This window comes from Lampris incognitus, chromosome 1, assembly GCF_029633865.1.
Source record: "Lampris incognitus isolate fLamInc1 chromosome 1, fLamInc1.hap2, whole genome shotgun sequence".
In the NCBI taxonomy this organism is placed as follows: domain Eukaryota; kingdom Metazoa; phylum Chordata; class Actinopteri; order Lampriformes; family Lampridae; genus Lampris; species Lampris incognitus.
The window spans coordinates 127,758,140-127,785,228 of record NC_079211.1 but is presented as its reverse complement, the minus strand read 5'-3'; the positions used below and the strand labels follow the sequence as shown (position 1 = coordinate 127,785,228).

The 27,089-nt window shown below is 43.3% G+C and overlaps 1 protein-coding gene across 1 annotated transcript in view; it reads left to right on the top strand.

Moving 5' to 3' along the window:
- The window catches only part of tncb (tenascin Cb), a 48,651-nt gene that overhangs the window by 1,494 nt on the left and 20,068 nt on the right, over positions 1 to 27,089 (top strand). The window contains exons 2-10 of the mRNA XM_056286786.1: positions 249 to 1,469; positions 5,529 to 5,792; positions 6,749 to 6,864; positions 7,419 to 7,572; positions 12,316 to 12,585; positions 14,522 to 14,707; positions 16,679 to 16,768; positions 17,328 to 17,591; positions 25,243 to 25,518. Of these exons, the coding sequence (XP_056142761.1) occupies positions 249 to 1,469; positions 5,529 to 5,792; positions 6,749 to 6,864; positions 7,419 to 7,572; positions 12,316 to 12,585; positions 14,522 to 14,707; positions 16,679 to 16,768; positions 17,328 to 17,591; positions 25,243 to 25,518 (2,841 nt within the window). The remainder of the gene's footprint in view (positions 1 to 248; positions 1,470 to 5,528; positions 5,793 to 6,748; positions 6,865 to 7,418; positions 7,573 to 12,315; positions 12,586 to 14,521; positions 14,708 to 16,678; positions 16,769 to 17,327; positions 17,592 to 25,242; positions 25,519 to 27,089) is intronic.

The following is a 27,089-nucleotide window of genomic DNA, read 5'->3' as shown; positions in this document are numbered from 1 at the left end:
ATGGATAAAGGTGTAAAAAACACAATGTTAGACAATTACAAATTGAGGTTTGCAGACATGAAAACTTAAATCTGATAATGGATTTCAGTCCCACTTTAAAACCTGTGGCCATAATGTGAGGGTATGTATGTATTTGGGTGGGCCCAATAGTGCACTCAATTTAGTGACTTATTTGCTATCACACTAAAAAATGGTATTTGTTGGTCACAGTGTTTCAATAATATACTTTTTTTTATACTCTTCTTCAGGTGAAGTGTCCATCAAACCCTACTGTAATGGCCGTGGAAACTGGAGTACAGAAACCTGCAGCTGTGTGTGTGAACCAGGCTGGAAGGGCCTGAACTGCACCGAGCCCGAGTGCCCCAACGACTGCCAGGACCAGGGCCGCTGTTTGGACGGCAAGTGCATTTGTTTTGAGGGCTTCGATGGGGACGACTGCAGCACTGAGCTGTGCCTGCTGAACTGCGGGGACTATGGGCACTGCATCGACGGGAACTGTCTCTGCGAGGAGGGCTTCATTGGCGAGGACTGCTCCCAGACCAACTGCCTCAACAACTGCCTGGGCCGGGGCCGCTGCGTGGATGACGAGTGCAGGTGCGATGAGCCCTGGACAGGTTACGACTGCTCCGAGCTCATCTGCCCCAATGACTGCTATGACCGTGGGCGCTGTGACAACGGCACCTGCTACTGCGAAGAGGGCTTCACTGGCGAGGACTGCGGAGAGCTCACTTGCCCCAACAACTGCAACAACCGTGGCCTGTGCGTGAAAGGCCAGTGCGTGTGTCATACCGGCTACAGCGGTGAGGACTGCTCCAGACTCACCTGCCCCAACGACTGCAGTGAGAGGGGCCATTGCTTCAATGGGAGATGCGTCTGTGACCCGGGCTTTGAGGGAGAGGACTGCTCCGTCCTGTCCTGCCCAGACAACTGCAACAACAGGGGCCAGTGTATCAACGGGGAGTGTGTGTGCGACGTTGGCTACCAGGGCGATGACTGCAGTGAGCTCTCCTGCCCCAACAACTGCCTTGGCCATGGGCGCTGCGTAAATGGGCAGTGTGTGTGCCACAAGGGGTACGCTGGGGAGGACTGCAGCGTCAAGACCTGTCCCAAAGACTGCATGGGACGCGGGGATTGTGTGGACGGCAAGTGTGTGTGCTTCGCGGGCTTCACAGGCAATGACTGCGCTGAGCTGACCTGCCCCAACGACTGTCTGAACAATGGCCGCTGTGTGAATGGACAGTGTGTGTGCAACAAGGGCTTCACTAGTGAGGACTGCAGTGAGAAGACCTGCCCCAACAACTGTCTCGAGAGAGGCTACTGTGTCGACGGGAACTGTGTGTGTTTTGAAGGTTTCGCGGGTTCAGACTGCTCCATGCTGACCTGCCCAAGCGACTGCCAGAACCAGGGGGTCTGCGAGAATGGAGTCTGCGTGTGTGATGAAGGCTTAATTGGGGAGGACTGCTCAGAAGGTGAGATGGTGGAGTCAAGACTAGCCACATTTACATTATTCCACCAGTAATCAGGACCCACTATTTGTATGCCATTTTCACCCGCAGGTTAACATCGGATTAAGATAAAGGTTAAGGTTAGGTTAAGATTAGGGTTAAGGCTAGGGCCAGGGCTGGGTTGGGTGGGGTGGGGGTTAAGCTTAAAAAAGATAAGATCGGAAATGTTTAAGGTGATGCCATCAAGAGGGAAATTGCCTACAAATAAGGGAGTACAACTAGTGATCAGAGTAAAAGCCCAGCCATAATAAAAACAACTCGTGCAACCACCTCAGTCAGAGTAAACTGGCCCTGGCCCGAAAGAAACCTCATTCATATTGATAAGGGTGGTACAAAACCTTCTATATTCCGTTCGACAGATGAAAATTTGTAAACGCTCCCACTGTCTTGCTTAAGGCAAGGACAAGAGACTGAGACTAAAAGAGTATGAGATTGAGACTCCTCACAGATTACAGTTATAAAGATATAGTGCAGCTATATTAGGGTGGTTTGAAAATCCAAACTCAGACACAGATATTGCTGATATTGACCGGACCGACTTGCTGAGATAATAAGCAAATAGCAACAATGGGAAGAGGAGGTGGCAGAGGAGATATGGGAAAACGCATTTCCTTTTTTCAAAACGGTAATGGTCATCATCACCATCATCATAAACTCGTTTTTATTAATCGTTTTTAAAGAAAATGATTTATCATTCAGGCTGCTTTCAAGACTAATTTCAAGAACTTTAACCCTGTAAGACAGACCTTGCATCCTGAATAAAGTCGAGTCAGACTCAATTGTGGAGCTGTGAAGCTTTTTTAAAGAAATAGGTTCCTCTGTTTGATTTACAGAACAACAAAGGACATAAATACAACACGTAAACACACGGTGTCTCATACTAGCTAAAAAAAATACAAAAGAGGTGTTTCATTTATGTTAACCAATGATCTTAACAGTGGTTTGAATGAATCTAACCACCTGTACCTAGTTGAATAATTTGCTGTTTTGTGTGTGTTGATCAATCAATCAAGCAGTCAATCAGTCAGTCAATCAACTTGTTTACATTCCCAAATGTATCCTCAGACCATTTCCCCATCATTGCCAAAATAACATGTCAGGACACATTTGTGAAACATTAAATGTAATAGTGAATAATGGTTTGGCAAAATGCATATACAACATGAAGGGTATTGATTTTCCATGGCTACGGGCCACCAAATGAACAGATGCTATAATTTAGGAAATGCAAACATTTACCACTAAGAGACATGGAAAACTTTCGAAATATAGTCTGGAAACTGTTTATTTCAAACCCACCCAAGACACCAATGGGGTTCACCGCGAAGTAAAAAAAACCCTTCAAACATCTTTTTGTTTTCTTCAGCTAACATCATGTATCGCTGATATTAACATGCTAGTCGCCATTCAAACTGTTTTGTATTTCCAAAATTAACTATTATTTATTAATGAAACTTGACAAAGGTGCAGTGATTTAGGCATAGGCATATCTTTCCCGGATGATCCTTGACGATTCTGGGGTGCTGGAGCTCCTTTCCAGTCCAGTGACCCTTTCATTTTTTTAAACAAACAAACAAACAAACAAACAATACATTTTCATTTTTTGTAACCAGTTATTAAACACAAATGACAGACTACAAAGTATTTTATATTAATAAACATCAGGAAAAGTGATACGTGTACGCTGATGAGCCAAAATATTATGACCACTCACAGGTGAACCGAATAACGTTGATCATCTCCAAACACAGGCACATGTCAAGGTCTGGGTAGATTAGATGTAAGTGAACAATCAGCTCTCGTAGTCAACGTGTTGGATGCAGGAGAAATGGGCAGGAGTAAAGACCTGAGTGACTTTGACAAGGGCCAAATTGTTATGGCCACACAACTGGGTCACAGCATCTCTGAAACGGCAAGGCTTGTGGGGTGCTCCCAGTCAGCAGTGGTGAGTTCCTACCGACAGTGGTTCAAGGAGGGACGAACCACAAACTGGTGACAGGTTGTTGAACGCCCAAAGCACATTGAAGTGTGAGGGCAACGAAGGCTATCCCGCCTGGTCCAAACCGACAGAAGGTCTGCTGTGACACAAGTCACAGAAAATCCTAATGATGGTTACGAGAGGAATGTGTCACAACATACAGTGCATCGCACCCTGCTTTGTAAGGGGCTGCATAGTTTCAGACCAGTCAGAGTGCCCATGATGACCCCTTTCCACCATCAAAAGTGCTCACAATGGGCACACGACTGTTGCAACTGGACCTTGGCGCAGTGGAAGGTTGCCTGAGCCAATCAGTCCCGTTTTCTTTTAGATCATGTGGATGGCCATGTATGTGTGCGCCGTTTACCTGGGAAAGTGATGGCACCAGGATGCACTATGGGAAGACAAGCTGGTGGAGGGAGTGTGATGCTCTGGGCAATGTCCTGCTGGAAAACCCTGGGTCTGGTCATTCATGTGGATGTCAATTTGAGATGTGGCACCTACCTAAACATTGTTGCAGACCAGGTACACCCCTTCATGGGCCTCTTTCATAAGGATAATGCACCCTACCACACTGTAGACATTGTTCAGGAATGGTTTGAGGAACATGGTGAAGTTTTCAAGGTATTGCCCTGCCCTTCAAATTCTCCAGATTTCAATCCGACTGAGCATCTCTGGAATGTGCTGGACTGACAAGTCCGATCCACAGCGGCTCCATCTTGCAGTTTACAGGACTTGAAGGATCTGCTGTGAATGTTTTGGTGCCAGATACCACAGGACACCTTCAGGGGTCTTGTAGAGTCCATGCCTTGACTGGTCAGCGCTGTTTTGGAGGCACATTGAGGACTGATAGCATATTAGGCAGCTGGTCATAATGTTTTGGCTCATCGGTGTAACTTGCAATACAGGAATTAAAAACCATAGAAAAATGGTGGCTAAAAAGAAGTATCATGAGATTAAAAGACAACAGGATCTAACACAATACATAAAGTTCAGCATTCCACAGTTGAGTGTCCTGATGGCAAAAACACATTTAGCTTACGTCTCAGTTGTAGACTACCAAATACCAGGGAGGGCCCTGCTTTGGGATCTCATTATAGGTTCTGGGCTCAAAAGGATCAAAAAGGCCTTAAAAAATAGTGAGCTGCCAAACTGCTGCTATGTTTTAAACATGTAGTGTAAATATCCCAAGACTATCAGATCCTGTTAAGACCTTATGCTGTCCGACTGTGCAGATAAATGACATTCAATAACATTAAGAAAGTGCATTAAGGCTTGGAAGAATGAACAAGGGCACAATGTGATAGATGTGAAGTACGACTGCTGTGTTACTGCTGTGAACAGAACGATACCAGATCATTGCCTTAAGTTTGTAATTGGAAGTAGGTCTAGAATTGACTGTGCATTTCCAGTTGAGTAGGTAACGTTACATATTATTTACATCATATCCAGATTAGATGGTTAACATTGACATTATAAAATTGATTCTTTTTTTAGTGGTTCAACAGCGCTCAAGTTAGCTCATCTGAATCATGTTCACAACCCAGAGAAGCAAGCTGACACATCAGAAATTATGAAAAACTTTGATAAAAAGATTGATTTGTTTGAGCAGGTTAAAGGTGATAGAGAACATCTTGTCTCTCTGTCTAAGCATTTCTGTGAAATCTTACTTTGAATGAAACCACATGGACAACACAAAGTGATAGAAGACAAGGGAGAGGCTAAGAGAGAATAGTGCTGGGGGTGCAGGAAAAATATGTATTTTGACAAATGAGGATTATAATGTTAATTTTAAAAAATCTTCAATGTCTTACAACAGCACATCTGTTTAGATGCACTTACTCACAAACAATTTTGGAGAGGGATGCAACTTATCCCTCCACCTTACCACCGAATCCTCACACATGGTGCAGCTAAACGTGAGACTAAATGTCAGTTTGTGAGTGATTGTGTTAGAAGCCATGTCAATGACTTGCTTCACATTTTTTTTAAAAATATTCTGACACTATCTGTTAATTTTGCCAACGTCCAACATCTCCCTACAGTGTCGCCCCCGAAAGAGCTGACAGTGGTGGAGGTCACCCCAGAGACTGTGGACCTGACCTGGGTGAATGAGATGACAGTGACGGAGTACTACATCACCTACGTGCCCACCGCCCTGGGGGGTCTTGAGCTGGACATGCGCGTACCCGGAGATCAGAGGACGGCCACCATTCGGGAACTGGAACCCGGTGTGGAGTACCTGATCAGTGTATACGCCATTCTCAATAACAAGAGGAGCGTCCCCGTCAGCGCCAGAGTGGCCACACGTAAATCCTAAAATCTCTTTGATTCTTCATAACCACCTGCAAAACAGAAAACACTGGTGGTTTATAGAAAAGCTAGTCTCAAGGTTAATACACTTATAAACCGTACAGCCCCGGTACAAGGATTTAATGGATACGTACCCCCTTTGTGTTGTTTAATAAAACTGGACTATTTTCAGAACAGATGCTTAGAGAATTGACTCAATGAACATTTTACCTCTGCAGCAGTATGAGAAAAAAGTAGGTTCAGCAAATGCACCGTTTCAAAAAAGTGTCTGTTTTTCCTTTCCAGTTGTCACACTTAGGGCAGCAGTTCTCAGTCCAAGTATTAACTACAAGCCACCAATTTACTAAGCCACAGGAAAATCTCAATTGTAACATGAGCACACACACACACACACACACACACACACACACACACACACACACACTACAATCTCATCATGATAACAGGACATGTGTAAACATATTACTTTGATGGCAAAAACAATTACACCTTCAACACTATACTAGACGATATGTACTTTTTACTTGTAATTGTATTTACTTGTTTATATGATTAAACTATTGGTGTATCAGTTAAGTAAATCACAAATTGGAAATGTTAAAATATTTTAATGGTTTTGATCGGGCTTTGCCAATTTCCCAGAGCGTAACGAATTTCCAGAGTCATCTGGGGTACCACCAAAGGTGCACTCTGCACACAACCGGTAGTAATCATACCACGGTTTCAGAACTACTAGGCTAAGTTAATATTTCATATTATTGATTGATCCATAAAAGTAACTGGCTTGTCTCATCTGTATATGTCCAAAGTCAAAGACAAGTAGAGAAAGCTAATTTATCCTATTTCTTTGAAAACAGTCCACACTGAACTTCAACTAACAGATGTACCTCAAAGTTCTCCCTGCATTTAGTTTTGTTCCATTGCAAAATAGAAAACCATCTCTCATCCTCAGATCTCCCTGAGCCTGAGGGGCTCAAGTTCAAGACCGTGAGGGAGACGTCGGTGGAGGTTGAATGGGACCCACTGGACATCCCTTTTGATGGCTGGAACCTCATCTTCAGAAACACTGTAAGTCCAGCTCACCCATAATGCATTTGGAGCTGTTAATGGATCTTCTGTCTTCCAGGAGTATGTTAACCCACCCAGAGCCAACCGCAGTCTGTCATTATCCACATTTTCCTGTGGCAGAAACCTTATACGGTGCAGTGCAGACCCCTACTCCCAAACTCCTAATTGACTAATGTGTATAATTCTGCACCGGACACTATGGAAAATGACTTCAGCAGGCTGAAAATGCAGCAACTCAGCAGTTAAAAGTGTCATAATGTTCTGCTATGCTACAATTGACAGCTTTGTCGACTGTATGCCCCTGGGTAATTATTTTTTTGGTAGATGCTTTGTTTTTCTTTCACAAGTGCTTATATTAACCTTTACGACTACTTTAATGTGCACCAACTGAAAGCTGTGGTCTGCTATAGTAAGTCTCCTGTCAACACTACCATCCAAAAACACCGCCAAGAGCACCATTCAGCAAGATTTGGCTGTTCTGTTCCCACATGACAAACTAGGCCATGACTGGTCTTTGTAATAGTTGATGACTGGTAGTTTTTTGGTGTTGGCAGAAAGAGGAGAATGGTGAGATTCTCAACTCTTTGGGCCGACCAGAGACCACCTTTGAGCAGTCAGGCCTGGGCCCTGGTCAGGAATACGAGGTCAAACTGGAGGTGGTAAAGAACAAGACTCGTGGACCACCAGCCTCCAAGAACGTTGTCACCAGTAAGTACTTCTATTCGAAGCGCCTGCCCTTTATTTTCTTGCATACAAATTCTGTCTATATCCATTTTGAATATCTATTATACCTGGGGTTGTAGTACTCAAATATGGATTCGGTCTCAAGTCTGCATTTTGAAGGTCTCGGTCTCATCTCGGACTTCACAGAATAATGACTCAGACTTGGTTCGGTCTCACGCAGACCAGACTCATGATAATTTTTCAAGATCGGTCAAGTACAAGACTTTAATTTACTTTTTTTTATTTTTGAAATTAATATCAAATTCCCCTGAAGAGATTAATAAAGTGCATTTTAATCTGTTTCTTTTATATTTTTATTAATTTGTATCTTTGAAACATTGGAAAATTGGAATCTGAAACATTCCTTCCCTTTTGGAGGAAAAAAAATGCATAAATATTACAGTACAAGGAAATTTTGACTTTTACTACATTGCTCAACTAATACTATAGTTGCAATTACTGTGTTTAATTGGATTTGCACCGTTCTGGTGTCAGTCTTTACATCCAATTGGTCTTGAGTTTGACTTGGACTTGACTCAGACTCGATAAGCTCCAGTCATGGACTTGACATGGACTCGCCCCTGCTAAGACTTGGTCTGGACTCGGGTGGTCTTCACTAAAAGAATAATGAACAATATACAGTACATTTGAAAATTTCTTACAACGCCAACATTTTGTAAGAACGTGGGTCTTTTTTTTCAAATGATGGATGCAACAGGTCACAAAATTGAGCTCAAATTGCAAATGTGTAGTATACTATACACAATGGACTCAAAAGATAGATTGATTCAATAGATTCAATGTGTTAACAGACAGCCCAGCCATTCGATATGAACACTGGATTATCCTTTTTCATACGTGGTGGCTAAACTGGCTTACAATTGAATTGAGCTTTTATTATATAAATAAATGGGTCTTATTTTCAACCGTTCATAATTTTTTATTTAGGAAAAACATTGATATGTTTTACTTATGGCGACAGGCATGGGCGGAAGTTGTGTCAGGAAGGGCATCCGACGTAACATTTTGCCAGATCATTATGCGGATTGACAAGACCGCCATCGGTGCTGTGCCCTCACAGGGTACCAATGGAAACTGTCGACTCTGCTGTGGCGACCCCTGGGAAACAGGGAACAAGCCGAAAGAAGAAGATTGATATGTTTTACTTATATTTTGTACTAATGCTTCTTTTCTTTTACAATTTCACAAAGAAATAATTGATATGTATCTTTGAAAAATAGTGTAAGCCTAGTAGTCCCCTGTTAGTAAACCTTGTAATCATTGCATATTTGCAGGGGAATAGATTTTATAGCCATCTTTCACCATTCAGACTATTGGAGGTTGGGAGGAAGTGATCTGGAGATACTGCTTCATTAGGATTAAATTGTAGGTTGCAGCTCACAAGTTAAACACAAAACCAGGTTGTCGCTTTCATTCCAAAGTTTGCAACTCACACAGTCATTGGTTTCTATATCCTGTTCTCGGCTATCCATCTGCCAGCCCCACAACGGTCCATTAAAACCAACCTGACATGTCAGCCCTGAGTGATTACCTCATTACTTTTCATTGCATAGTTGTGATTTAGCAGGAATAGTAAACAGTGGCATGGTTTTCCAAAGCTATTGGCAAGTTGTAAGGAAAATGTTATATCTTTATCAGTTTATCACTATAAAGCATAATAGCTTGTAACAGATTGAAAAACTCGAAATTTGGCAAAAGGGGACTGAAAACACTTCACCTGCCTACTTAGCCTCCAGCACCAGCCAAACTATTTATGGGTGGCTTGGTGACACATTACCGCCCTATGCTTTCCTGTCGAAGATGTTGAATACGTATTTCGTTAAGACTAAAGCTTTGTGGAATGCTTCCCCCGCTGAAACCTGAGTACAACCAGTGCGAGCCTTCACCCCTGGGAGACTTTGGTTTCAACAAATCAGACTGTAGTCATTTCAATATGTGCAGCAATGTTCACCTCGTTCAGCACCGACTTTAACAGACGCCTTACTGTCCCAATGTTGGCTAAAGGTCATTTCTTGCTTGGTTTAAAACTATTCTGCACCTTGCCAGAATAAACAGAAGTTTGCCTGGGAAAGACATTGAAGACCTGTCATAACCCTCTCCTAAACACCACTGCACCATATCACAATCCCAGCAAGGAAACTATTAATTGTAGCGATTAGTTGTTGGACATTTAGATCCTGAACACCTTGCAATCAAGCTATACCACTTACACGTGTGTGCCTGTACATACATATGTCAATACATACATTTATATTATGTTTGTAAGTACACTATACACCATATGTAACCACTTATGATATATACACACACAGTTACATAACAAACACTTATGCGCACACGCGCGTGCACACACACATACACACACACACACACACACACCCCAATACAGGTTTGTTTATATAGCCTCATGGGGACAAAAGATTTATGTTTGAGTCAAAATTTGGGGTTCTTTCCAAGGCCCAAATTTAACTCTAACCAGCCTGATTCTAATGCCTAACTTTGAAACTACACCTAAGTCTAACCATTACCCCAATTACACCCGTAGCAGTAAACCTAACCCCTAGCCTGGAAATAACCCTGCTCCCTGTAGGGACAAAAATAAAAAATAAAAGTCTCACCAAGTAGATGGTTTTTGATTTCACTATCCTTATGAGGACATTTGGTCCTCAAAATTGTAGATAAGTGAAAACACACACACACACACACACACACACACACACACACACACACACACACACACACACACACACACACACACACACACACACACCAATGCTGCTCAGATTGTTTTTAATGTCACACAAGCTCTCTTAATGTTTGCCATCACACAGGCTTGTGCCCCATACTCCAGGATTGAAATGTGCATGCGTAGGGAGTTTTGCGTGAAGTGAGTCCTTCTGTAACTCTGTTTCCTCTCTCCACCCCTCCAAACACATGTGGGATGAACCAGTTAGTCAGTCAGTCAGTCAGTCAGCGCTAAGGGGGGGGGGGCAACCTCCCAGGAGAATCCAGACATCTTACCGGGATGAAGTGCTCGCAGCCTCCTTGGAGGACAAATCTGTGCTAAACTCAAATGCAGATCCTCCGTTTTATCAGCCCTACACAGAAGGTTGCCTTTCCTAAAGTTGCTTGTGTGTGACAAATCAATTCCACCCGAAAACTGTCCTTCATGGCATAGGACCTTGATCTGTAAACAGCTGGGAGAACCTTGTAAATGCGACAGGGTTCCAGCACTTGTGTTGTATTGTAATCTGAGGATCCTACAACCCCCCACCCTCAATCCACCTCTTTTGTTTCCCATCATTTCTCAGTGCTTTGGTGTCTTCTGTCATCTATTCCTGCTATGCCTTTAACTTTTCTTGTCCTTTACAGCTTGCTAGGTTTGGTATTTCTTAAAGTTCGGAGGTAGACACTGTCCAGTAATGCAGCAAGAGTATAAAATATACTCTTATTTCACCACAAGTGTTAAAGGAATACTCCAGTATGTTTTTAACCTAAACTCTATTTTCCTATCGTAAGGAGTCAAACCCAGTGATGGGTAGCAGAATATTTTTAATTAATTCAATATTAAGCAAGGTAGCACCAGCTAACTACTGTGCACCTGGCTGCAGTGTAATCCTTTGCCAAGTAACTTCTACCAAAAGAGCTCTTTTTCTGCGCTAACAGGCTCACAAAGTAATGAGAAGAGTCTACAGAGCCTTAGCCAGGATATCAATCATGGAATTTATATATATATAGCTGTGATGGCCTGGCGGCCTGTCCAGGGTGTCTCCCCGCCTGCCGCCCAATGACTGCTGGAATAGGCTCCAGCATCCCCGCGACCCCGAGAGCAGGATAAGCGGTTAAGATAATGGATGGATATATATACATATATATTTATATATATAGCGGGTTTTTTTTTCAGAAACCATCAATGGTGTTGATAAGAGTGCTCAGCTAATGAGGAGTGGAATATCACTATAGATGTAGAAAACTTTTTTTTTTAATTCATAGAAGTATCAGTCAGAGGAGAAAATAAATGTTTTCTCCTCTGATTGGTTGCCGAAATTAGGGGCGTGACATGGGGAAAACCTATACTGTGTGCACTAAACAAGCTTGTATTACTATGTATTAATTTTTTTTCCTACATCTAGATTGATATATATATATATATTGTATATATAATCTGCACATATAAATATCAGTCCATTTATAATCCAGAGCAGAAGTATCACTCTGTAATCCTACAAGGAGTGAGTTGTTGCAAGAAAACAGTAGTGAAAGCATGAGAGAGTTGGAGAGAAGCACAAAAAAGTAAACGTTGAAAAGGTCTATCACTGTCGGGAAAGTCTCTTCGTAATGAAAGGTGTTTTCAGACAGATACTTCCCAAATCATTGAGTCCTTTAGTGCCAAAAAGAGCTATTCTAATTGACGTTATTAGCCGAAGGACAACAATGCACCTTGGTGCATAGCAATCAGTCAATACGGAATTAAAAGATTCTGATTCCCTTTGTTCAGTTTGGCTCTTAATGATATAAAGATAGCACTTAGGTTTAAGAATACCAGAGTATTCTTTTAACTAACTATTTAAGTAGTTAGCTGACACTCTTATCCAGAGCCACTTACAATGAGTGAGCAGGTAGGGGGTTTGGTGTTTTGTTCAAAGATCACCAAAGTTACTTTATGGTTTATGAATGACATATGTGATTCCCTCCCCATCCCACCAGTGATCGATGCCCCCAGTCAGGTGGACGTGCGGGATGTGACCGACACCACAGCTCTGGTGACCTGGTTCCAGCCCGTAGCCCTGGTGGATGGGCTCAGCTTGTCTTTTGGGCCCAGCTCAGATCCAGCCGACCGCAATGTGCTGGAGCTGTCCTCCACTGACACCCAGCACCACATGGGTGGCCTCATCCCTGACACCGAGTACGAGGTGTCTCTGATGGCCAGGAAGGGAGAGATGACCAGTGTACCCATATATGAAACCTTCCTCACAGGTCAGATTGAAATTTATTATTAATCAATCAATCCATCAATAAAATGTTAAAAATTGGGTAATTTAAAATTTTGTGAAAGGTGGCAATCATATGAACAACTGAACGAAGTGACTGTTGAAAAGACTTCTAAAGTGTTGTAATTGTTTCGGGACTGAGACTACCTCGTGATCCTTTTCCGCCTATTGAATAATGTTTTCGGATCCTGTTTGCCAATCATTCTGCTTTTAAAAGTCATTGAGAAAAATAGGTACAGCGATTTCGGGGGGGTAGCCCAGGAACCGCCACAGCCGGTACGCGAACCCGTATCTCCCGCACCACGGGCAACACGTTAAGCAGTCGACTAAAGGGTCCGAGCTGTTAACCAAGGGCTAGCGAGTTTGTTTACGTTTGCACGTCATTATATGAAGAAGTCATCACATATTTTAACATGTTGCCAATTTTATAGGAATAATTTTGCTAATAACCATGGTGCAGATGTTGCATCACCTGGCAGAGGACCACAAGCCGCTGGATGTCGGGAGACACCAGGAGCAAATACAGCTTATGCTAAGCTAAGAATTGCTAACAATTTCTTAACGTAGCTTCAAAACCGATCAAAATTCCCCTCAGCCAATATAGAAATGCATGAGAACAATTCTCAAAAGAAAAAAAGTCACTCTCAATGCTGGACATAGATCATAGCAATTATTTTATACCTCCATGCGTTTTTGCAGTGGACTGTAAAGGGGTTGGATCCCGATTTCCTTATTTGGGTATGCAATTTACGTGACATTTTAAAGGTCTATTGTACAAAGATAGAAATTTTTTGGTTAATGGTCTGCCTCAGTGTTTGCTTTTATACATACATTAACAATGTAGGCGATGCAAGCAAATGTGGTTCTTTAAAAGTGCGCTGTGTCTCACCTGAGGGTCTGGACTGTGGGACTTTTAGATAAAAATGAATATCCGTGAACAGGGTTGCCAACTGTTCCTTAAAATAAGGAATCATTCCCTATCATATATATATATATATATATTAAAAAATATATATATGTGTGTGTGTGTGTGTATGTGTGTATAGTCCAAGGCACATCATATATGTTATGCCCGCGCCGCCCCGTCCGTCCAACCCCCATCCCTGTCCCTTGTTCCTTATTTCCATTTCAAGGAGTTGGCAACCTTATCCGTGAATATCCTTTCGGAGATATCGTTCAAATCTGATACCAGAAGCAATGCAGTGTGCATGTGTTTAAATATTGGGGGTATCTATACTTTTAATGATTTTTGACTGTGGTGTGTTTTTATTGATTGTTTTTTGATTGATTATTTTATTGACTCTGTATTATATATTATTGTAAATAAAGTTCCTACATTTAATGAAATATAAAAAAAAATATCCGTGACATTAAAGCCCTTGCCAAATGAGTTCACACAATGAGGATTAAGCCTATCACCACCAGGTGAAGTTCTCTATATACCAGTATACCAGGGAGCTTTAAATGTGGTGTCTGGGGCGACCATGAATGTACTGGCACACCGGAAGTGATGCTTGTGTCGAAAGCGTTTGCATGCCTCTGATTGGCTGACGCTCAGCGCTTTCTGCCAGACAGCTTCCGCTTTGGAAGCTATGACGGAAAAACCTAAGAAGCATCCAAGAAGTATTTTTGATGCTCCAGAAAAAAAGATACTTGACGTTCAGTTCACAAAAAAAAAGAAAAAAAGGGAGATATATACAGCGAGGACAAACAAGGATAACCATTGACTGGTGTAGCTTGCTTTTCCTCGTTGGAGAGCGCTGAAAGAAGAGAAGTCAGTACTCTCACTACCAGAAGGGGGAGACAAACTTTCGCACTGTGAATTTAACTGATATGTGTTTATGAGTTAAGAACCCATGCTAATTGTGCGTGTGTGCGTGTGTGTGTGTATACGTGCGTCCGTGCGTGTTTGTGTTTTGTAGACCTGGATGCCCCGAAGGACCTGCAGACAGTGGAGCTGACGGATGAGAGCATCACTCTGGAGTGGAAGAACAGCCAGGCCCAGGTGGACAACTATCGCATCAAATATGGCACCTTGTCTGGAGGAGAGCATGGAGAGCTGCTCTTCCCCCCGGGACCCAGGGACACTACTCAGGCCAAGATCACCGGTATTACCCCCATCCCTACACACACACACACACACGCGCGCGCAGTCATGGATACATGCACACACAAATACAACTTTATCAAAGGCCACAATCACCAGTACTTTTTGATATCTCCAACATTTCCCCAGACACATGTAGATGCTAAAGAAGACCCACAGACAGACACATGTACAAACTGAAATGTACAACTTAACACTGACATAACTTGTCACATATAAGGCTTAACTAATGTTAGTGTTATACTCATATATTGATAATTAACTAATATCATCAGTATGTAACTAATAAGCTGTACTATAAGTATATTTAGCAACAGTATATATCTATCTACAATTTTCTTTTTTCTTTTTTTTTTGTCCGAACCCGGTCCAAGCCTGTTGGGACCAGACAGGTCAGGCCAGGTTCGCACAAAATTTTTGAAATGATGTTCAGGTTTTCGGGTCAGGTTTGGTTATACACACACACACACACACACACACACACACACACACACAGGGAAGAGAAATAAAGAGAAGAGAGTAGAGAATTTTATCTGTGTTTTTATCCTTCAGATTTTTATTATTTTATATTCAAGCATTTCTGGTGGTTCCTGGTAAATGGCCAGTATTATTCTCATTGTGCTCATTTCCAAAATGTGCTCCCTTTGTTCCATGTTGTAAAATGTTTTCCCGAACACAGAAGGCCCTGTTTTATTAGGGAAAAAAAATCACCCTGGGCCTCGCTCCTTGTATTCATTCTTACAACAGAATTACATCCTTGCCTTTTTCAGCATCAGCTATGCCTTAAACAAGAAAAATGGGATCTATTTCATCTTTCTGCACCACTCCAATTATAAAGCCATGCTTTGAGATGGACATGGTTTTTTGTTTTGTTTCCATACCATGAGCCACTACATGAAAAGAGTAGTTGCCCTGAGAAAAAAAAAGCCCCCAAGAACGGGCTAGTAGTGTCTTTGTCTGGTTCTGTTCTTTGTCCTTGTGAGGCCCTACCCTGAAAGTTAAGCACTTTGTCTATTCAACCTCCGCTTCACACACCTCAGCAGTTCTTTCACACAGTTATTATCTGTAATTGCCTTCACGCCCATGATTTTATTGATGATGAGGTTCCTGAGCATTACGTGTAATTGCGTGCTGTGAGACTCCACATGATGACCTCTGTGGGAGTTAATAAACGAATTAGGGGCGATCAGATTGAGGGAGGCCTTAATTGTGGGAGACCAAAGGGCCCCTGAAACCCATTGTATCAAAGCAGGTATTGTTTCTAGTCCACGACAAGGGCCCTATAGATCCATCAATGTAAATACAACACTGATGTTCTGCAGCAAACAAAGGCTGACCATAAAATACAATTAGGCTGCTGACTATTGTGCCATCAAGACACTTGAGAGTATTTCGTATTTGCCATTAGCAATGGAGACATTAGCTGAAACAGCTGGTGAGTTTTCTACCCAGCCTCACCAAAGTGCCATATGACATGGAACATATTATACAATAGTCATAGGGAACTTTACACAATATCCCTATATATCATGATATCTGCTTACTCAAAAATACCATGTTTAAGAATCCAACTGGGGTTCATGAACTTATTTAGATGACCAAATTTGATTATCAGGACATGACAATATCCGACTTTCATCCAGATACAACACCAGTGAGAGATGATAAACGATAATATTGTAGCAAATTCGGGGAGCAGTCCAGGAGACCGTCACCACAGCCCGGACGCGAACCCGTGGCTCCCACTCCGCAAGCGACAACGTTAACCAGTCGACTAAAGGTTCTGACCCGTTAGTCAAGGACCAACGTGTCTACTTATCCATGCACGTTACAATATTGAGATATTGCCCTGCCTTACTTCACCATTTTACATGAAGACACTCTGCGGAATTTTACAAATAAAAGATCGTTATCATCATCATCATCATCATGCTCCTTACAATGCAATGTTTAATTTCTCTGTGATATGTAGGACTGAGACCTGGAACAGAGTATGGAATGGGCGTGACTGCTGTGAAGGACGAGCGTGAGAGTCTACCAGCCACTACCAATGCAGTGACTGGTGAGATAACCTCATTCGAATCATTACATCCAATAGTATCCATAACAAAGAAGTTTCTACTTGAGTGTTTTCTGTGCCATATACGTATAAAAACCATTTCCGTAGTCCGCGGTGGTGTAGCGGTCTAAGCATCGGCTTTGTGTCGATGCAGTTGCCCACTGGGGACCGGGGTTCACGCCTCGGTCTCATCAGATCTGACTATGGTCGGACTCGATGAAGCAGCAATAATTGGCAACGCTGTCTTTGGGGGAGGGGGGAGGAGTCGGGTTGTGTTCGTCACATGAATGCGTCTCTGTGTGTGTCGGAAAAAGCAGTGGTTCGGCCTGGATTCACCTTGTCACGGAAGTGGCGAGGCGTCTCCTTCGAGACTGCCGGCCGGAGAGATGCAGTTGGCGAACACATGCAGTACGAGGGTGAGTGTTTGAAATAAAATAGGGATCGATTGGCCACTAAATTGGGAGAAAAAGGGAAAAATCAGAAATAAATTTAAGTAAAACCATTTCCGTTGCTCCAAATGTCAACCTTCCATCCCCTGATCTCTCCTCTCTCGTCCCATTAGCACTAGATGCCCCAAAGGATCTGTCCACCACTGAGGTGACAGAGACCACAATGCTGCTGGAGTGGAAGCGGCCCCTGGCTAAGCTGGACACCTACAGGTTGGTGTACGTGTCCGCCGACGGGCACAGGGCCGAAGTGGTGGTCCCCGGCAGTGCCGAGTCTCACAACCTGATCAACCTGACGCCAGGCATGCTCTACACCATCAGCATCACAGCCGAGAGAGGCCACCGGACCAGCACCCCAGCCACCATTTCAACAGCCACAGGTCAGTTTTTCCAAAGAAGGAAAACCGTCTTTGATTCACCAGCATCAATGAATTGTTCATAAGCAGCTGCTGAAGTTTTGTTGTTTGATTGTTACTGGGCAGGATTTTTTTTTTTGCAGTCTTAGTAGATTGTGTTGGACAAATGGCTTTTTTTCTGCATTTGCAGTCTTGATGCTGCTGCGAGGAGGTTTTCACTGACAATTTATCAGTCTCGTTCTATTTTTGATTCCTCTGTATGACCAACATGAACAAATGAGACCATCAGCGAGAAGATTAAATATTGCTATATCTACTACTACTTTCGGCTGCTCCCGTTAGGGGTCGCCACAGCGGATCATCCGTTTCCATTTCTTCCTGTCTTCTGCATCTTCCTCTGTCACACCAGCCACCTGCATGTCTTCCCTCACCACATCCATAAACCTCCTCTTTGGCCTTCCTCTTCTTCTCTTCCCTGGCAGCTCCATATTCAGCATCCTTCTCCCAATATACTCAGCATCTCTCCTCCACACATGTCCAAGCCATCTCAATCTTGCCTCTCTTGCTTTGTCTCCAAACCGTCCAACCTGAGCGGTCCCTCTAATATAATCGTTCCTAAGCCTGTCCTTCTTCGTTACTCCCAGTGAAAATCTTAGCATCTTCAACTCTGCCACCTCCAGCTCCGCCTCCTGTCTTTTCGTCAGTGCCACTGTCTCCAAACCATATAACATAGCTGGTCTCACAACCATCTTGTAAACCTTCCCTTTAACTCTTGCTGGTACCCTTCTGTCGCAAATCACTCCTGACACACTTCTCCACCCACTCCACCCTGCCTGCACTCTCTTTTTCACCTCTCTACTGCACTCCCCCGTTACTTTGGACGGTTGACCCCAAGTATTTAAACTCAAATGCCTTTGTCACCTCCACTCCTTGCATCCTGACCATTCCACTGTCCTCTCTCTCATTCACGCATAGGTATTCCGTCTTGCTCCTACTGACTTTCATTCCTCTTCTCTCCAGTGCATACCTCCACCTCTCCAGGCTCTCCTCAACCTGCACCCTACTCTCACTACAGATCACAATGTCATCCGCGAACATCATGGTCCATGGAGACTCCTGCCTGATCTTGTCCGTCAACCTGTCCATCACCATTGCAAACAAGAAAGGGCTCAGAGCCGATCCTTGATGTAATCCGACCTCCACCTTGAATCCATCTGTCATTCCAACCGCACACCTCACCATTGTCACACTTCCCTCATACGTATCCTGCACCACTCCTACATACTTCTCTGCAACTCCTGATTTCCTCATACAATACCACATCTCCTCTCTCGGCACTCTGTCATAAGCTTTCTCTATATCTACAAAGACGCAATGCAACTCTTTCTGGCCTTCTCTATACTTCTCAATCAACATTCTCAAAGCAAACATCGCATCTGTGGTGCGCTTTCGTGGCATGAAACCATACTGCTGCTCGCTGATCATCACCTCTCCTCTTAACCTAGCTTTTATTACTCTTTCCCAAATCTTCATGCTGTGGCTGATCAACTTTATACCTCTGTAGTTGTTACAGTTCTGCACATCGCCCTTGTTCTTGAAAATCAGTACCAGTATGCTTCTTCTCCACTCCTCAGGCATCCTCTCACTTTCCAGGATTGTGTTAAACCATCTAGTTAAAAACTCCACTGCCATCTTTCCTAAACATCTCCATGCCTCCACAGGTATGTCATCAGGACCAACTGCCTTTCCACTCTTCATTCTCTTCATAGCTGCCCTCACTTCCTCCTTGTTAATCCACTGAACTTCCTGATTCACTATCCCTACATCATCCAACCTTCTCTCTCTCTCATTTTCTTCATTCATCAGCCCCTCAAAGTATTCCTTCCACCTTCTTAGCACACTCTCCTCGCTTGTCAGCACATTTCCATCTCTATCCTTGATCACCCTAACTTGCTGCACATCCTTTGCAGCTTGGTCTCTCTGTCTAGCCAATCGGTACAAGTCCTTTTCTCCTTCCTTAGTGTCTAACCTGTCATACAACTCACCATACGCCTTTTCCTTTGCCTTTGCCACCACTCTCTTTGCTTTACGCTGCATCTCCTTGTACTCCTGTCTACTTTCTTCATCTCTCTTACTATCCCACTTCTTCTTTGCCAACCTTTTCCTCTGTATAATTTGCTGTACTTCCTCATTCCACCACCAAGTCTCCTTGTCTTCCTTCCTCTGTCCTGATGACACACCAAGTACCTTCCTAGCTGTCTCCCTCACTATTTCTGCAGTGGTTGTCCAGCCATCTGGCAACTCTTCACTACCACCCAGTGCCTGTCTTAACTCCTGCCTGAACTCCACACAACAGTCTTCCTTCTTCAACTTCCACCATTTGATCTTCGGCTGTGTCTTCACTCGCTTCCTCTTCTTGGTCTCCAAAGTCATCCTACAGACCACCATCCTATGCTGCCTAGCTACGTTCTCCCCTGTCACCACCTTGCTGTCTCCAATCCCTTTTAGATGGCGCCTTCTACATAAGATATAGTCCACCTGTGTGCACTTTCCTCCACTCTTGTACGTCACCCTGTGTTCCTCCCTCTTCTTGAAATATGTATTCACCACAGCCATTTCCATCCTTTTCGCAAAATCGACCACCATCTGTCCTTCCACATTTCTCTTCTTGACTCCATACCTTCCCATCACCTCCTCATCACCTCTGTTCCCTTCACCAACATGTCCATTGAAGTCCGCTCCAATCACCACTCTCTCCTCCTTGGGTACCCTCTCCACCATGTCATCCAACTCACTCCAGAATTCTTCTTTTTCATCCATCTCACACCCACTTGCGGGGCATATGTGCTGATAACATTCAGCAATAAACCTTCAATTTCCAGCTTCATACTCATCACTCTGTCTGACACTCTCTTCACCTCCAGCACGCTCTTGACATACTCTTCCTTCAGAATTACCCCTACCCCATTTCTCCTCCCATTCACACCATGGTAAAAGAGTTTGAACCCACCTCCGATACTCCTGGCCTTACTCCCCTTCCACCTGGTCTCTTGCACACACAGTATGCCTACCTTTCTTCTTTCCATCATGTCAGCCAGCTCTCTCCCTTTACCAGTCATAGTGCCAACATTCAAAGTTCCAACTCTCACCTCCACATGTCTACCCTTCCTCCTCTCTAGCTGCCTCTGGACATGCTTTCCCCCTCTCCTTCTCCTTCGCCCAACAGTAGCATAGTTTCCACCGACACCCTGCTGGTTAACAGTACTGGTGGCGGTCGTTGGTAACCCGGGCCTCGACCGATCCGGTATGTAAGTCTTATTTATGATCCGCATATTTGATTTGGCAAAGATTTTACGCCGGATGCCCTTCCTGACGCAACCCTCCCCATTTGTCCGGGCTTGGGACCAGCGCTAAGGATGCACTGGCTTGTGCATCCTCAGTGGCTGGGTTAAATATTGCTATATAATGAGTCTAAATGCTTTTCCCCATGCCAGATTCCCCACAAAATCTGATAAAAAGATTCACGACACAAATGGGATACATAGCCACAACAAGCGATATATTACCTCATTGCTTTATATCTTGCAAACAGTTGTTTTTCTAAAACACCACTATATCGCTTACTTTTCTCTTAAATAACTTGCACCAGCTACCAGTGGCTGAATGTAGATCGTTGCAACAAGAGGGAAAGCTTATATGAAATGTGGTTCTTCGAAACACTACCACTTTTGTCCACAAGGGCGCACAAAGGAAACAAAAATCCAAAACGTCTCGTAGCAGTTTTAAAATAAGGTTTATTGTTATTGCATGAAATATAAAGGGTGGTATTGTTTCATGTCTGATTATATTATTCATCCAAAAAGGCTATTATTGTCTCTTGTTCTCTTACATTGTGTTTATTGATATGAAGTATTGCATACTGTACAGTTCTTAGACAGGGGTTCTTTTGAGTGTTACCCGCTGTTTTCTCTGAGATTATTTTGCTGGTGGTTTAGGGCAATGGACTAGTTCTCATTAACCTAAGTTCATTTTTTTGTCCTGCAGCACAGCAGCCAAACCAAGGGAATGAATTGAATTCATTGTTGGCTTCTTTCTGTGAGCCTCTCTGTCTTTGCCCTCCCCCCCCCCCCCCCCAAAAACGTTCATTTACAGCATGTGTGTTTATTTAACTTTTTACTGGAACAAGGAAAGACAAATAGATGATTGTGACTTTTTTTTATAGTGCGGTGAGGGTGCCTCCAAACCAAACATCTCAAAAGTAAATCTTCTAGTTATGCAACTGGTGCCCATTACAACTGCATGACTGTGGGTGAAACTCAATGGCATGGGAGGGAAATTTGTTGAGCTTTGTGAAATAACTGTCCTTTGTTGCATTTTTGGATTGGTCACTGTCCATAGTCGCCATATAGATGATCTCTCGCTCTCCCTTTGTGTGCATGTGTATGTATGTGGGTGCAGTTGTCTGTGTGTGACACTGAGAGAAAAAAAAGATAGAGAATAAGAGAGTAAAAAAGTGTGTGTGTGTGGGTGTGTGTGTGTGTGTGTGTGTGGGTGTGGGCTTATATGTACATGTGTGCATCTCATACAATATCCATTCATGTGATAATTGCTGGCGTGAGCCCACTCCCCTCTGGTTTTGTTTGATTTGACCGCGATGAACTGTGGGGCTGCCAGATAAAAAGGGCCACATGCTGGGACCCCTGTTAAAACATTGTCTCCAAAAATCACCAGTGCTCTAATCCATGGCCCTGCCAGTCTGCAGCCTTTATCGTCTTGAGACACGTCGCGCAAACACAGCTCACACACGTTTGCAAGGATAGAAAGGGATTGAGGAGAAGAGGAGGGGTGGGGTGGGTATGGGATGATGAGGTGAGGCAGCATGGGGAATGAGAGGTGGGGGGAAGGCCCAGGCTCCTTTTGTCTCTGACAGTCATCGTGTGTCAAAACTATCATGAGAATTTGACTTTAAGTGTGTTGGAAGAACTGCTTCATGCGGACGCTCAGACAGAAATAACACTACGGCTAATCCAGACACGTCGACTCATCAAGATCCGGCTCTGGAACTGAGAGGGAGATGTACAAACAGGCAATTTTTTTGATGATACAGGCAAATGGAGAGACAAAAACTAGGCTTATCATAATTTGAGATCAGCTTATTTGGTACTGGTAGAGTTGTGGGCAGCCTCGGTGTTATTTGGCAGGCTTAGGGAACAATGACAACAGATATGATCAAATCATAACGGCTTCAGAAAACAGTTAAAAGATTCAAAAACCAGATTTGAACAAACGTGAGCTTGTCTTTGTCCATTGTTGTGTTAAAGGAAAACATAAAAGGCGTCCAGGTGGCGTGGCGGTCTATACCGTTTTCTACCAACATGGGGAATGCAGGTTCGAATCCCGGTGTTACTTCCGGCGTGGTCGGGTGTCCCTACAGACACAATTGGCCATGTCTGAGGGTGGGAAGCCGGATGTGGGTATGTGTCCTGGTCACTGCACTAGCGCCTCCTCTGGTCGGCCGGGGCACCTGTTCGGGGGGAGGGGGAACTGGGGGGAATAGCGTGATCCTCCCATGCGCTACATCCCTCTGGCGAAACTCCTCACTGTCAGGTGAAAAGAAGCAGCTGGCGACTCCACATGTACCAGAGGAGGCATGTGGTAGTCTGCAGCCCTCACCGACTCGGCAGAGGGGGACGGCTCGGAAAAGTGGTGTAATTGGCCGGATACAATTGGTGAGAAAAGAGGGGGAATGAAATCCATAAAAAAAAAAGAAAAAGAAAACATAAATCAGCAATGTAAAGTTCCAGATGGCCTTTGCATTTGGTACTCTTTCAAAAAACTATAACTAGAAAACAAATGGTCAAGACACACGTCTTCTGAAGTAAATCAGTCCTGTTGGGGAAGTAATTCTGTGATGTAATAACGCTGCATGACAAGTTTGTTGTTCAAAAAGGGTAAAATGAAAGACAAAGTGTGTCAAGAGGACTCTCATTCTTGTGCATGATCTCATATGATCAGTGCTATCGTGCATGGCAGTGGATTGAGCATGGTGTTAACTCTACTTACATTTCCTATCTCACACAACAGGCAGACCATGGCACTAACAATGCTAAGGGTTAAGTTTGCATTCTTGCAGGGACCACCCAAAATGTAAATGAAGGTGCGTGAAGTGCCAAAAAGTACTTTGGAACTTACAATGTCCACTAAACAGCAGAAATCAAAATAACAAGATAGCTTAGAATAACATTTAATTTCATTTGGCACAAATACAAATCTCCACCTACATGTGATGATTGCCAACTCTGAAACGAAGATACAAAAAAAAAGACAAACTTTCTTGGCAAATCTTAAAAGTGTGCAAAATCTAATCAACTGGATAGTTTGAATTTTGTGGGATACCTTTTCAATTCGAGTTAGTTATCTGAGGCCCTAATTGTGTCACAGTGGTAGGTGGGGATCTCTGCATTTGTCCATCAGTTTCTCTAAAATGGCTGGTTGACATAGTTGGCTTTTCTTATTGAAAACTAGGGGGCGAGCTAGCAGCAAGCCTTCTGGGAAACTGAGACTAATAAGAATAAACACGGTACGACACTTCTTCCAATTTTGCGGTTCTCTGGCGATTGCATGGCCAAATAAAAAATACAAATTTGTCTCAAAAAGGAAGCTCGAACAGGTATCAAACAATCTAGTAGTGACAAAGGCATGCTCACGCCTTCCACCAGTAATGCTGGATGCAAAGCGGACTCACATCTTGCCAGCTGGTGTGCTCTATAGAATCAGAACAACCATCATATATACATTATGAACTCATTCTTCTTTAGTATGTCAGCTCTTATAAACAGTGATCGGCTGATTCAAGCAACCCCATCTCCATTGTCCTCCATTACGGTTGCTCTCCACTCTTCTCAACTGAGCTCCACCAGGGACTGAAAAGAGGATAATGGTGGCCTTGACATTTACCTGCACCATCTATCTCTGTCTCTCTCTCTCGCTCTCTCTTTATGCTCTCTGAATGCTTATGCACACACAATGGACTCTAATTACAGGGTGCTCGCACTGCTGCATGGCTTCTCTCCAGGTTTGAAGAGAGCTGTGTACTCCTGCCTTGCCGGTGGGCTACACCGCACCTTCAAAAATTAATGGCCCCATTTGCGGCCATTAATACACGCAAGCCGCATGAATGCATCTACCTCTTTTTTACCTTTATCTTTTATCTTTTCGTCAGAACCCCTTAAGTACGTCCTTCCAATTATTCTGCAAGATGGCGGCAGTGGCCATAGGTGGCAGTTGCTCTTGAGTGTGTTCACCCTTGCACTTTGTAGTGGAAATAAGTGAATATCTCCATTCCAGATAGAAGGACTTCTTCTTCTCTCCTATTCACAAAGAGTAGTGATTGAAATACAAATGAGCCTTGAATAATGTCAATCATTTTCCATTCATAAGAAAATGTTCTAAGAAAAATCATCATACCTCAGAGTGTATTGAAGTAATATCATGGGGGAGGACTCCTTTTTTTCTTCCAGTGAGCAGGAGCTCAATCTTGTGTTTCTTTTGCATGTTTGACTATTCACATTGACAATAAGAGGAGGCTCAAAGAAAGACCCATGTATGTGTTTGTGTTCACATGTCTGTCTCAGTCATGTAACATTGATGTGTTGATGTGTTTGTCACCAATCAGAGGAGGAAAAGCCGGTGGTGACCAATGTCACCATCAGCGACGTGTTGTGGGACAGCTTCCATCTGTCCTGGCTGGCTGAGGAGGGGGCATTTCAGGGCTTTTTGGTTGAGGTTACAGACGCAGAGACGGGCGCAGAGTGGCAAAACCACACTGTGCCAGCCGATGTCCGCAGCCTAGCCGTCACTGGCCTTTCTCCCAGCACCTGGTACAGAGCCAATCTGTATGGCGTGTACAGGGGGACCCTCTTAGAGCCTGTCTATGCAGACACCATCACAGGTATCAACACCCGTCGAGGCGTCTTTCTTCCCTTTTCCACATTAAAACTAAAAAAATGAAATAATTTCAAAGAGACAAACAAGGTATAAAGTATAATATCTTTTTGTATGATTTTTTGTCTGAAGATGTTTTAACCAGCTTTAAAGGGAAACCATTCCTACATTTGACACTCTCTCTCTCTCTCTCTCTCTCTCTCTCTCTCTACCTACCCATATATATATATATATATATATATATATATATATATATATATATATATATATATATATATATATATCTCTTCATGTGTCTCTGAAACGCCACCAAAACTGTACCCGTTGGTGATGTCACTGGAGGACCATCTGTGAATGTGAAAGAGTACGTTCTGGTTTGCCGATAGGCTGCATTGCGTAAGAAAATATGAGTTACAATATTACAGTAAATATGTACAGCTGTATAAGAAAATGCAAATAATGCACTAGAAAATGAGAATAATAACGTGACCTATAGTTGTATAGTGTGCTGTTGTTGTTTGCATTTTCTTATACAATGCAGCCCATCAGCAAACCAGGCAAGTTTTCACATTGACGAATTGTCGGCCAGTGACAAAAGTTTGGCTGCATTTCAGAGACACTCAGAAGACTGCTCGGTGTTATGGCTGTTAATGAGCTGTTACCCCTTCAACATGTATTCATATAGATAGACATAGAGATGAAAATCAAAGGGTCTTTTTTATTTTAGGTAAATTCATGGAGTTCACTGAAAGAAATGTACTGGAAAGAATTCATTTCAATCCAGAGAAGGATTTTTTTGCTCATTAAAAAGGATAAAACATAAAAAAGGAAAAAAATAATACAATTTTACATTTTTGTATGTGACATTTTCAGCACAAGAGCCTTTGCCAGATAAGTCATAGTGAGCAAAACATCATTTTGCAACAAGAGAATCAGGTTTTGATGGAGAGGGTTGCTTGCCTGTTTATCACTGTTGGACTAGTTTATGTGGAGGTTCACACCTCGGCTCCCATTGTTTGAGCACTGTTCTCCTTTCTTAACAAATACAGTGTGGAAAGAAACTGATGTACCTCTCAGCCACTGTGGTAGAAGTTATTCCTTCCAGGGTAAACAAAATTCACTTGGCATTCAGGTGCCTTTGCACAATGCTAATCTCCACAAAACACCTTCTCATCTGCTATCAATCATGTTCATGTCCCTTCCCTTTGATGCAGGGATTGTGAAAAGAGCTCACACGCCTCCACACTGCCCAGATAAACACTCATTCAGTTTGTATTCGCCCAGCTGCAGATCCGCTTTTGATCCACCAAGCTGTCAATCTTGCCTGCTGGTACGAGTCCAGTATGAAAGAGCACGTGGTCCGTTTCCCTCACAGTTAGCCCGCTAATGCTCACTGGGGCTGCTGATCGGCACGCCGAGCTTGACAGATGCACCAATACACCAGTCCGCTGCATCACTTATAGTCATTCACATTTGGCATCAACACTCTGAAACCTGATCGTGACAGTGAATGTGTGTAAACAGTGAAACCCAAATGACTGTACTCAGCAGTCAAGTAAAGGACTACTGCATGAATTA